We start from the raw sequence: 12264 nt of genomic DNA on the forward strand, positions 1-12264 counted from the left end.
CGGTGATGCGCGCGCGCGCGCTCGTGGCTTTCCACGGCGGGAATTTCGAGGCTCTCTATCAGATCCTGCAGAGTCACCGGTTCACGCGCGAGTCCCACGCGAAGCTGCAGGACCTGTGGCTGGACGCGCACTACCGCGAGGCGGAGCGGCTGCGGGGGAGGCCGCTGGGCCCGGTGGAGAAGTACCGAATCCGGAAGAAGTTTCCCCTTCCTCGAACCATCTGGGACGGCGAGCAGAAGACGCACTGCTTTAAGGTGAGAGTCATTTTCAAAAGACTGTGATGATGACGTGTTTTAACGGTCATCAGCATCGCATATCCTGCAGAGTTTTTTTATATTTTCATTTTTTTTTTTTTATGTATGTACGTTTATAACACTAACATGTTATATTAGTTTGCATTCAATAAAAAAATTAAAAATTAACGCTGCTGTAAGAGTGACGTTAAAGTTTACATCTTTAATCTACTCTTTTTCAAAGCTGTGAAAACACTAAGTTTTTCTTTTGGTATTTAAGCAAATGGGAACACAAATTAAATTAGCTGAGAAAAAAATGAAGATGAATTTGTGATTCAACGTATAGGCCTACATACCGTTAAAAAGTTTGGGTTAAAGAAATTACTTTTATTCAGTAAAGACGACGCACTGCTTTAAGGTGAGTCTTTTTTTTCACAGACTGTGATGACTTGTTTAACCTTCATCAGCATCGTAAATCCTGCAGTTTTTTTATGTTGTCTTTTTTTAAAATGTATGTACATGTATAATACTAAACTTAGTATTATATTATCACCCTAAATAATAATAATAATAAACTAGTTAACTATTAACTGAGGTGTTTTAACGGTCATCAGCATCAGTTTTTTATATTTTAATTTTTTTAAATGTATGTACATTTGTAACACTAAACTTAGAATTATATTAGCCTACATATGCATCCAATTGCAAAAAAAGTAACATAAATGGTTAACGCTGTTGTATGAGTGACGTATAGTTGACATCTTTCATCTATTTTTTGTTGTGGAAACACTATTGTGGCGTTTTTCTTTTGCTATTTGAGCAAATGTTAACACAAAAAATATATATTTAATGTAGTCTCCCATTCACCGCTATAGAAGTTTACCCAACTATGACGACTTCTGATTCTGAGAATCCGGGAAATGTGAAAAGGGTCTATTGTAAAGTTATCAATGACTGAAGGAAGGATAGTAAAAGTCTGGACTGGAGTGACACACACACTCATGTCGCATTGGCACAATAGTATTTGTATGAAAACCTTGAAATGACACAGATAGAAAGATGAGAGTTATGTAGTGGCCATATATTTTAACCCCTTAACTGCTTTGTTAAAGGTTGAATTCAAATCAATTACTGCCAAACTTCACTGAATAGGATGTCTACTTCATAAATAGTATGACAATTATGGAAATATAGATCACTCAAACAATATTTAGAAAATGGAAGATTTCTTATATGGTCACCGATGGAGTCTGGTTGTCATTTAGTGGAATAGTTTGGTACTTTGCCTAAACAAAATCTTACTGAAAGCTCTTTTTTTTTTTTGAGATATCAATCTAAAATTTGTTTAGATTTATGGCTTTGGTTCTCTTGCCATTTTAGAGTAAAATGTGTTTGGTAAAATATCCTATTTTATATACAGTAAAAAATTACATTTTCATAAACTTAAACTTCTATAAGTTTTTTATTTATTTATTTCACTTTCATATTGTTTTTCACTTTTACAATAATCTACCAAGTGTCTCCTTTAAAAAGTAACCACACTTCATCAAGTCTGTGCTTCAAAGTATTCAAGATTTATAACAATTTAAAGTGAAAATGAAGCACAAAATATGTCTACAAATCTAATTTCAAGCATTGACTCATAAACATTAAAGATGTGTAAGATCATATAAGAAACCAATTCAGTAAAGTGTGTCCAACATTTGATTGAAAGAATCAAGCGATACTACATGTAATTTAGTAAGTTCAGACAACCTAGTTAATGGATAATGCACAATTTGTTTTCAAATATGACTTTCTATGAATATAATAACTTTGTAATATAGTGAATTTTGTGTAAATATTAAAAAATGCATATGAGAAGACCAAATCCATATATATCACACACACACACACGCATACATATAAAACACTATAAAAGTGAAATATTCATTAATCAAAGCCTAAAAAAATCAGGATTTGTATCTGATTGTTTATGCACTAAATGCTTTGTTAAAAACTGTGGTTCTTGTTGTAACATTGTAGATGAACTGGTTAATTCAAGTCAAAAATATAATTTATTTTACAGTATGTGTACTTAGAGTGTACTTAGCTAAGAAAGTACTGTTAATATAAGGTACCACATGGGTATAGGGGGTTGGTTTAGGGGTAGTACTCAGTTATTACCCAGTTATTGCAATTAACATGGGGAACAGGACTCTAAAATAAAGTGCACCTCATTTTTATTGAATCAACTTGACTACATTAAGTAACAACAGAGTCATTTGAAGGGTCTGAAACCAGATCTTTGGGTCACAACTGCATTTTCAGTTTCAGTAAAAGTGCAAACAAACAGCGACTTAATTACGCCGCAACAATGTAAACACATCATTAAGCTCCTGCACTGATGATCTCATGCCGAGCGTCTCCGCGCGTCAGGAGAGCGCACGGCGCATTGAGACGTCGCTGTCAGTCTGTGCGCAGCTTGTTTTAAGCCTCTTGAGCCGAGGACCACCTGTGGCATTTAAGCTCTCATTCCGCACAGACGACTTTCTACCTTTTCACCCTGTTCCAGACACTAGTGCTCAGATTAACTAACAGCTAAACAAAGCTCTCATAACGAGTCCCTCATTGTTTTTGCAGACTGAGCCAATGTGAATTGCAATGGAAAGTGGATTTTAATACGTGCAGCGTTGGCGGCTCGGGTGCTGGGTCACTTTACAAAGGTGGTCAGTAGTTATACCGCAAGGAAATGAACCTTAATCACTGGCCAGTCGACAGATTACTCCAGCAGACTGTAAATGAGATCTGATGGCTAGCTCTTTAACACACAAACCAGGGTTGACTTCAGAAGCCCTGATCCAGGAACAGTGCTTTAAGCCTAATGCCAACTTATGCCCTTCTTAGCTCGGATTTCCAAGGACATTATGATGGAAAACTCTACTTCAAGTGCATCTAGTGGAGCTAATTGCAATGAATCGACACTATAAGCAGTGGATTTGATTTCTGACTTGAATGCAACCATTTTAGCACTGTTTCAGACAAAACATTTTTGCAGTGAAACGAGCTGCAGGATTGATCCTCATTAGCAGACGAATAAAAATGAAAGTCCTAGTCAATCATTTTATCCCTTAAAATTCATCTTTGATCACCAAAATGACACATTTAAGCGTTTTTTTCTTCATGTCTTAAAATAGCTTGAATGTAACTCGACACCCTTGGCTCATTTAGTATACGTGGTTCTATGAATATGCAAATGAGCCCCGCCTCCACTCACTCACTCCGCTCAGAGATCCACTGGTTGGCGATCACACATTGACCTGATTGGTTACAAGGTCGTGTGTGACATCAGAAACACCAGCGATTTCAAACCGTGTTTTTGAGACTGTCTTTGGTTCACTGCAGTTTTAAGCAGAAAATACTCAGCAATGCTGTCGTGTCGACTTATGAATTTACACATGGTTTGTCTTAAAGCATATTAAAAACACCACATAGACATATAAACAACATTAAAAGCTTGATTTTCACCACTGGGGAACTTTAAATGTGCTATAATAAGATATAATGCTATTATCCTTCTTGAGCCTTTTAAAGGACTCCAGTGAAACTCACAAGGTTGGCCAGAGAGGTTATTATAGTTCAGTGTTTCTTGGAAATGTGAGTCTGGATACCCACAAAATAGCCTTAACGTTTTTTACATTCTGATTAATTTTTGATTTATGTATAATGATATGCGGTATGTAGTGTGTGGTTGTGCAGTGTGCCTGTGCAAGCTACTGTAATGTGCCCTTCAAATTTCCCCCTGGGGACAAATAAAGTGCTTTGAAATTGAAATTTAAACTAATTGGAAAAATTAGCTTTATGATTCAACGTATGCACTACGATTCAAAAGTTTGGGTTAAAGAAAATTACTTTTATTCAGTTAAAGATGCATTAAACTGGTCGAAAGTGACAGTAAAGACATTTGTAATGTTACTAAAGTTTTCTGTTTCAAATAAATGCTTTTTAATCATTAGAGATTCCTGAAAAAATCAAATGTTTCAATGTTTTCAACATTGATAATAATAATCAGAGATGTTTCGTGAGCAGCAGTGATTTCTGAAGGATCATGTGACACTGAAGACTGGAGTAATGATGCTGAAAATACAGCTTTGATCACAGGAATAAATTACAGTCTACTATATATTCACATAGAAAACTGTTATTTTAAATAGTAATAAAATTACACAATTGACTGTATTCTTGATCAAATAAATGCAGCATTGGTGAGCAAAAACATTACAAATTGTACCGACCCTAAACTTGTACATGTTAGTGTAACTGTGAAGTTAGCAAGAAAATGTAACTTTTTGGACTGAGTAACAGTGGTCTTGACTCTGTGTTTTCCAGGAGCGAACCCGCAGTCTCCTCAGGGAATGGTACCTGCAGGATCCCTATCCAAACCCCTCCAGAAAGCGTCACCTGGCTCAGGCCACCGGGCTCACCCCCACACAGGTGGGCAACTGGTTCAAGAACAGAAGACAGCGGGACAGAGCGGCATCTGCTAAAAACAGGTACACAGACTAACACACAGTATTACAGGGACACAGACTAACACACAGTATCACCAGGGTTGCCAACTCTCACGCATCTGGCGTGACACTCACGCTTTCAGCATCAATCTCACGCTCTCACGCACACGCAAGAAATGTCACGCCAAAATCCATTTTTCTCCCCTCTCAATCCGTTAATTTTCTGTTGACGACTAGACGTAATCTTCAGACGTAAATTAGAAATGTTGCCTAGGAAACTAACTGAAATAAATAAGTTTAAGTTGAATTATTACATAAATAAAACTGAAATTAAAGCTATATAGATTAAAAAACTAATAAAAATGACAAAAGCACATAACACAATTACTTAAATTAAAGGATTAGTTCACTTTTTAAAAAAACTTTTGCTGATAATTTACTCACCCCCATGTCATCCAAGATGTCCATGTCTTTCTTTCTTCAGTCGAAAAGAACGTCTCAGGTTACTACTGTAACCATAGTTCCCTGAGAAAGGGAACGAGACGATGCGTCACTTGACGCCTTGGGAACGCCCCCAGCGTGAATGCGTCTGAGCATCAATGTCAACTAGTCCAATGGAAAGAATGAGCGTCACGGGCGGGTGACGTCATGACCAGGAAGGGATAAAGGCTCACCCGGTGAAACGCGGCATTAGCTTCAAAAAGTCGAAGCAAGCCGATCACAGGGAAGCAGGAAGTATGGCAGGGTGACGCATCGTCTCGTTCCCTTTCTCAGGGAACTATGGTTACAGTAGTAACCTGAGACGTTCCCTTTCGAGGGAACTCGCGATGCGTCACTTGACGCCTTGGGAACGAGAATACCCAAAACGCCAGAATTCCAAGTACCTGAGTGTCAGTCTGTTGAAACTAAGCACTAAGCACCTGAGAACCTGGGGCAGCATCCAGGTCTAAGCTGTAAAACCTAACGAATGTGAGCGGTGAGGACCAGCCTGCCGCATCACAAACGTCTTGAAGAGAAACTCCAAATAATAAGGCTTTAGAGGCCGCCATACCCCTCGTAGAGTGAGCTCTGACCACCAAAGGACACGGCAGGTCAGAGTACTCGTATGCAAGTGAAATAGCCTCAACTATCCACTTACTAACCGTCTGTTTAGAAGCAGGAAGACCCTTCTTAGGTGATCCAAAGCAAATAAATAACTGGTCGGACTTCCTCATTGAAGATGTCCGATGAACATAAGTATCCAGTGCTCGCACTGGACACAAGAGGTTCAGCCTTTCCTGGTCCGCAGATGTAAAAGGAGGACAGAAACCTGCAGCACAATAGGCCTCGGAATAATGGTAGGCACCTTTGGAACATATCCATGTTTCGGGTAAGAATGCCTTGGCCATCCCCGGTGCACTCAAGGCAGGAGGGGACCGAAAGGGCCTGAAGGTCTGACTCTAATAGGGACGAAATAGCTAGCAGAAAATAGTCTTAAAAGAAAGGAACTTCTCTGAGACCAAATCTAAGGGCTCGAAGGGAGCCCCAGATAGGCCTTCTAGAACTATTGCAAGGTCCCAAGCCAGCACCCTAGTGCAAGTTGCAGGCCTCAGCCTCAAAGTGCCACGAAGGAAACGAGTGATCAGGGGGTCTCGACCCAAAAATGTACTACCCACCAGGGCGTGGAAAGCCGCAATGGCCGCCACGTATACCTTAAGCGTGGAAGGACACAGACCTGATACAAAGCGTTCTTGCAGAAACTCGAATACTGTGTTTACTGAACAGTTAACCGGATCCCACTGACGCTGGTAACACCAAGAAGTGAAAAACTCTCGAAATAGTGAATATAGTTTCCTCGTAGCGGGAGCTCTGGAGCTTAGAATGGTCTCAACAACCTCGGTTGAGAGACCACTCTCTATGAGTTGGGCCCCCTGAGAGGCCAAACCCACAGTTTCCAAATCCCCTGCCGGGGGTGCAATATTGCATCCCCTGCCTGAGACGGAAGGTCTCTCCTGATCGGGACCTCCAAGGGAGGTCCGTCGAGGAGAAAAATTAGGTCCGCAAACCAAATTCAGCTCGGCCAGGGTGGTGCTACTAAATAGGCTTATTCCATCCTGGCGGAATCACTCCAGAACTCCTGGGAGCAGAGCAACAGGGGGAAATGCGTACAGACGTAGCCTCAGCCACGTCTGCACCATAGCAACCAGCCCCGAGGGGACTGGTTGAGTGAGGGATAACCAGAGTGGACAGTGCGTCGTACTTTTGCTGAGACGAGAACAAATCCACTTCTGCCTGGCCATAAAACTCCCATATTTGCTCCACCGCCTCGGGGTGGAGTCCCCTGGCCTCAGCCCCTGCCTCGACAGGGTGTCTGCTCCAATATTCTGCCCCCCCTGGAATATACACTGCCCTCAGACAGCGTAATTTCCTGAGGGACCAAAATAATAGGCCACCAACGTGTTGTCTGTGGGTCAAGAACCAGAGTTTCCTCCATATAACCAAGGCGCGGGGATACTGCCGCGTGATCTTGATCGTACGGAGTGGGTTTCCCCTCAGGGAGAACCGTCTGGTCCTGAGCCACCACTGTAAAGGTCTCACGTACAGCAGGTCAAAGGGTATCACATTGAACGCTGCTGCCCTGAGGCCCAACAGTCACTGTTTCAGAACAACACATGATGGCCCCTCAGGTCTGGGAGGAGATGTCTCAACGCATTGAAGACGACCATCATCTCTAGGCAATTCATGTGCCAAGCGAGATGATGACTCCTCCCAAGCCCTGAGCTGAGCGGCCTTCCAATACCGCTCCCCAGCCGGTGAGGGAAGCATCTGTCGAGATAGCAACTCGATGGCAAAGAGCTCCCAACACCGAACCCTGGGTTAAGAACCAGTGTTTCCTCCATATAACCAAGGCACGAAGGCAAGGCCGCGTGATCTTGATCATACGAAGTGGGTTTCCCCTCGGGGAGAACCCTCTGGTCCTGCGCCACCACTGCAAAGGTCTCATGTACAGCAGGCCAAAAGGTATCCCGTTGGACGCTACTGCCACAAGACCCAACAGTCTCTCGAACTGTTTTACAGTGCGTGACTGGCCTAGCTTTAGCTCTATGGTGGCTGTCAGGATAGCAGCTACACGAACGGGCAATAGATTGGCCCGCATCGTCACTGAATCCCATACCACACCAAGGAAAGTGGTTCTCTGTACTGGAGAAAGAACACTCTTCTTGGCATTGAGCCTCAACCCCAACATCTGCATATGAGCGAGAACGACACCTCGGTGCCGAACCGCTAACTGTTCTGATTCCGCTAGAATCAGCCAGTCATCTATGCAATTCAGAATGCGTATACACTGCAGCCTGGCGGGGCCAGAGCTGCGTCTATACACTTCGTGAACGTGCGGGGTGATAGAGCTAGACCGAAAGGAAGTGCCTGATACTGGTGTTCTTTGCCCCAAAGAAAACCTCAGGAACCTCCTGTGCTGAGGGAGGATGGAGATATGGAAGTATACGTCTTTTAGATCTATCGTGACAAACCAGTCCTCGGATCTGATTTGAGTCACGATCTGTTTGAGTGTCAGCATCTTGGACTTGAGTTCCAGCACCAAACACTCCAACAGACGAAGATCTAGTATGTGACGCTGCCCTCCATCCTTTTTTGGAACAATGAGATAACGACTGTAAAGACCCGACGCAATGTCGGGTGAGTACACCTGCTCTATAGCTTTCTTTGCTAACAGGGCCTTTACCCCTTGCTCCATTACCAGAGAGATTACCATTACCCATAGAGATATATTTGGCAGAAGCTTCCACGCTGCCAGAAAATCTACCAAGGGAACCAGCCCCTCGAGGCTGGCCTCTGGTGTAATAAAGACAGCCAGTTCGGGGACCTGAAACATACTGGCAGGAACCACCCGAACTGACTGTTTTCGAACCCCCCTCAGAGGGCGCGAGTCCGACGCAACGTCGAGTTGACGCTGCGCCAGAAGCTCGCTGGAGAACGCTGCGCCCCGAAGCACCAAGGGTGGCGGGGTTGGCAGAACGGTCCCCTGAGGGCACAGAGATGGAAAGGGCACCGTATAATGAGGTGTACACCATTCCACCCCGGTTGGGGCTGCCCTCACCGGTCTGACGCCGTGGCGCCAGACCTTTTCTTTTGAGCCGCAGCCTTCTCAGCATGAAGAACGGTCCTCGGATCCGGCTTCTGCTTTGAAGGCTTTGGCTGCTGTGTTGTGTATGAGAAACTAGCCGGCTGGAGCTGCTCACGCCCAGCAGCCCCAGTGGGTTGGACATAGCGAGGGAGAGATTATCTTGTATCTTTCTCCATGATTCCCATCAAATTGAGCCAGAGGTGTCTCTCAGTGACCACATTTATTTGGCTGCCATCCCTGAGAGATAAATCTGAGGCCCGACGGAGTTCTCAAACCCCATCGGGCCAAACTCCCTCACTTCTGTCCAAATACCACAGCAGGTCAGCCTGATATGCTTGCAGCACTGCTATAGTGTGCAAGCAGGCTCGTGCTAGACCCACTGCCATATATGCTTCTCCCACTAGAAAAAAAAAAAATAGTTTTCTTTAATGGTTTAGTGAGAGAAGCCGACGCCTTCAGGGACGATACTGAACCGGGAGACATAGCTCGCAAGTGTCTGTACTACCCGGGGTATTGTCCCATAGCCATACTCTCTTAACCCCCAAATATCTGAATATACGTGAATGTGGGGCTAAAAAATGAGTAAGGCTTTTTCCATGATCTAGACAGCTCGCTGTGCAGATCGGGAAAAATGGAAGGCCCCGTGATGGAGGTGGAAAAATAGAGGGAAGGAAACTCGTTCAATTTATTTTAAGGACGAGTGCCCCCTTATTCCTGCTGGCCATTAAATATTTAATTTATCTACAGCCTTAGTAAACACCTCCACCAGCTTATCATTATATATATATATTTTTTATATACATACTTTATACATATACACTTTATTTCATATATAATATGTAAACTATCATATATATATATATATAGGCTATATATAATTCTCATACGCTGGGGAAGAGATGGCAAATCCACTTCCCCCATGATTGTGTACACTTTCAATGCCCAGCACATCTACCTCCTCGGAGGTAGAGCACTGAAGCATTGATTTCTCTCCCCGGGCGGAAGAGACCGCAGCGCGGGCTTCCGAGACCGGAGAGAGAGCACTGGATCACTCGTGGAAAGGGAGGAGATAAGATCCGCGGACCCGTCTCCAACCCCGTAACGAGATCCTATTCGCGATCCACAGGAATGCATTCTCCGCGCTGCCTCGGCAGACGCGTGTCCTGCACCCCGAGGATCGCGAGCCTGGCCACTTTCCTCGAAAAGTGACAGGCGGGAGTGGAGCATGCGAAGCGAAAGCTTCTCACAATGTTGCAATCAGCCCCCTCGGAGGCTGATACCGCATGCTCCACTCCCAAACAAACTACACAAAGCTCGTGTGTGTCCCCACCCGTTAAATAACGCGGGCAGGGAGAAGCACAGAGTTTGTAAAGTTGTTTCGCCATAACTCTTCCCAATAATATCGTAACAGACAACAATAAATAGACAGAGACAGAGTAACACAGATCGCTTGCTGAGACGCAGAAGCTAATGCCGCGTTTCACCGGGTGAGCCTTTATCCCTTCCTGGTCATGACGTCACCCGCCCGTGACGCTCATTCTTTCCATTGGACTAGTTGACATTGATGCTCAGACGCATTCACGCTGGGGGCGTTCCCAAGGCGTCAAGTGACGCATCGCGAGTTCCCTCGAAAGGGAAATTAAGGTTTTTGATGAAAACATTCCAGGATATTTCTCCATATAATGCACTTTGCTGGGCACTAAACGGTTCAAGGTCCAAAAGACAGTTTCAGTGCAGCTTCAAAGGGCTTTAAACGATTTTAAAAAATAAATAAAAAAGTATACGTTTTATAAGCACAAATGCTCGCCTTGCTCTGTTCTGTGATGCGCGTTCGTGACGTCACGTAATACGCAATTACGTTGAAAAGGTACACAGAACAGAGCAAGGCGAGCATTTGTGCTTATAAAACTTAAACTTTTGTATTTATTTTTGAAATGACCGATCGTTTCGCTAGATAAGACCCTTATTCATCGTCTGGTGTCGTTTAAAGCCCTTTGAAGCTGCACTGAAACTGTCATTTGGACCTTGAGCCGTTTGGACCCCATTGAAGTCCATTATATGGATAAAACTCCTGGAATGTTTTCATCAAAAACCTTAATTTCTTTTCGACTGAAGAAAGAAAGACATGGACATCTTGGATGACATGGGGGTGAGTAAATTAATTATCAGCAAAAGTTTTTTTTAAAGTGAACTAATCCTTTAAAATGAAATATAAAAAAAACCTGATTTAAAATATTAATAAATACTAAAATATTATGGTAACACTTCCTTTTACTGGACAGTACTTACGTGTAGTGTACTTACCTTATTTTAGCCAGTACTTTCTAGGTAAGTACATGGGTTAGGGGTAGGTTCAGGGTTAGTATCTAGTTATTACCCAGTAATTGTAATTACTATAATAAGTACATGGGTAACAGGACTGTAAAAGGAAGCGTTACCAATATTATATACATAATATTAAAATAACTTTTTTAATGAACTAAAATCAAATATATTTATGTTGACTCAAGCATTTAATCTAATATTCAACAATATCACTGATCTGCCAGCATTGACACCATTATATGAGAACTGAACTGAGCTGGACGATGACATCACGCTTTTCTCCAGAGCGGCGATATATATAAATGAACTAAATTAATAACTTTTTCACAACAAAAATGAAACATCACTGAGCTGGACTGTGACGCTATTTTCATCTGGAAACAAACTTTGTTGCATCGTTTTCCTGTTATCTCTGAAACGATCTGTATGGTAAAAAGCGCTGTATAAATGAATGTGACTTGACTATAACATTCTTCTCTCGTTTTTCTCCCAGACTGCAGCAGGATTCCTCCCTCCTTCCCTCCGGCAGCTCTCCCGAATGTTCCTCCTCGGAGCACAACACGCTCCTCCAGGGCTCGTCCCCGCGGCGTCCCGGGAGCCCGGAGAACAGCGACTGCAGCTCGGGCACGGGGCCGAGGGGGACCGGGGCCTCCACGCCCGACATCTCCGTCAGCAGCGACAGCGAGTTCGAGTCGTGAGGAACGCCTCGTCTGGACCCCGTCAAAGCGTATAGATGCACTTAAACGAAAGACTGAGAAATCAGCTTGTGAATGGACTTCCAGATTTGACACACACACACACACACACACACACAAAAGACCAAAAGAGGAACTACGATTTCAAGACTTGAAACTGAACAGACTCGACCTCTTAAAAGGCATGTGCCAAATAAATCTCTCTTCGGGATCATTGGCTTTGTTAACCATTCAAAAACGAATACTCAGGTGGCACAAAATATGAGACATATCAAACACGGGAAATATTATGCAAATTTTGTACATGAAGTCTAGCCTAGGCCTTTCGTAGCACTACACACGTCTGTCGAACCCGTGGAAGAGAAACTGTCTGATCTTGAGAACCGGAAGGCAGAGAT

The 12264-nt window shown here is 43.3% G+C and overlaps 1 protein-coding gene across 1 annotated transcript in view; it reads left to right on the forward strand.

The window, feature by feature from the left end:
- The window catches only part of six7 (SIX homeobox 7), a 12160-nt gene extending 187 nt beyond the window's left edge, over nt 1–11973 (forward strand). Inside the window, exons 1-3 of the mRNA XM_056246452.1 lie at nt 1–254; nt 4602–4765; nt 11665–11973. The exon at nt 1–254 is cut by the window's left edge and continues 187 nt beyond it. Of these exons, the coding sequence (XP_056102427.1) occupies nt 1–254; nt 4602–4765; nt 11665–11869 (623 nt within the window). The 3' untranslated portion in view covers nt 11870–11973. The remainder of the gene's footprint in view (nt 255–4601; nt 4766–11664) is intronic.
- Nucleotides 11974–12264: the final 291 nt, after the last annotated feature.

This window comes from Rhinichthys klamathensis, unplaced genomic scaffold, assembly GCF_029890125.1.
Source record: "Rhinichthys klamathensis goyatoka isolate OS25496 unplaced genomic scaffold, OSU_Roscu_1.1 h1tg000039l_1, whole genome shotgun sequence".
In the NCBI taxonomy this organism is placed as follows: Eukaryota; Metazoa; Chordata; class Actinopteri; order Cypriniformes; family Leuciscidae; genus Rhinichthys; species Rhinichthys klamathensis.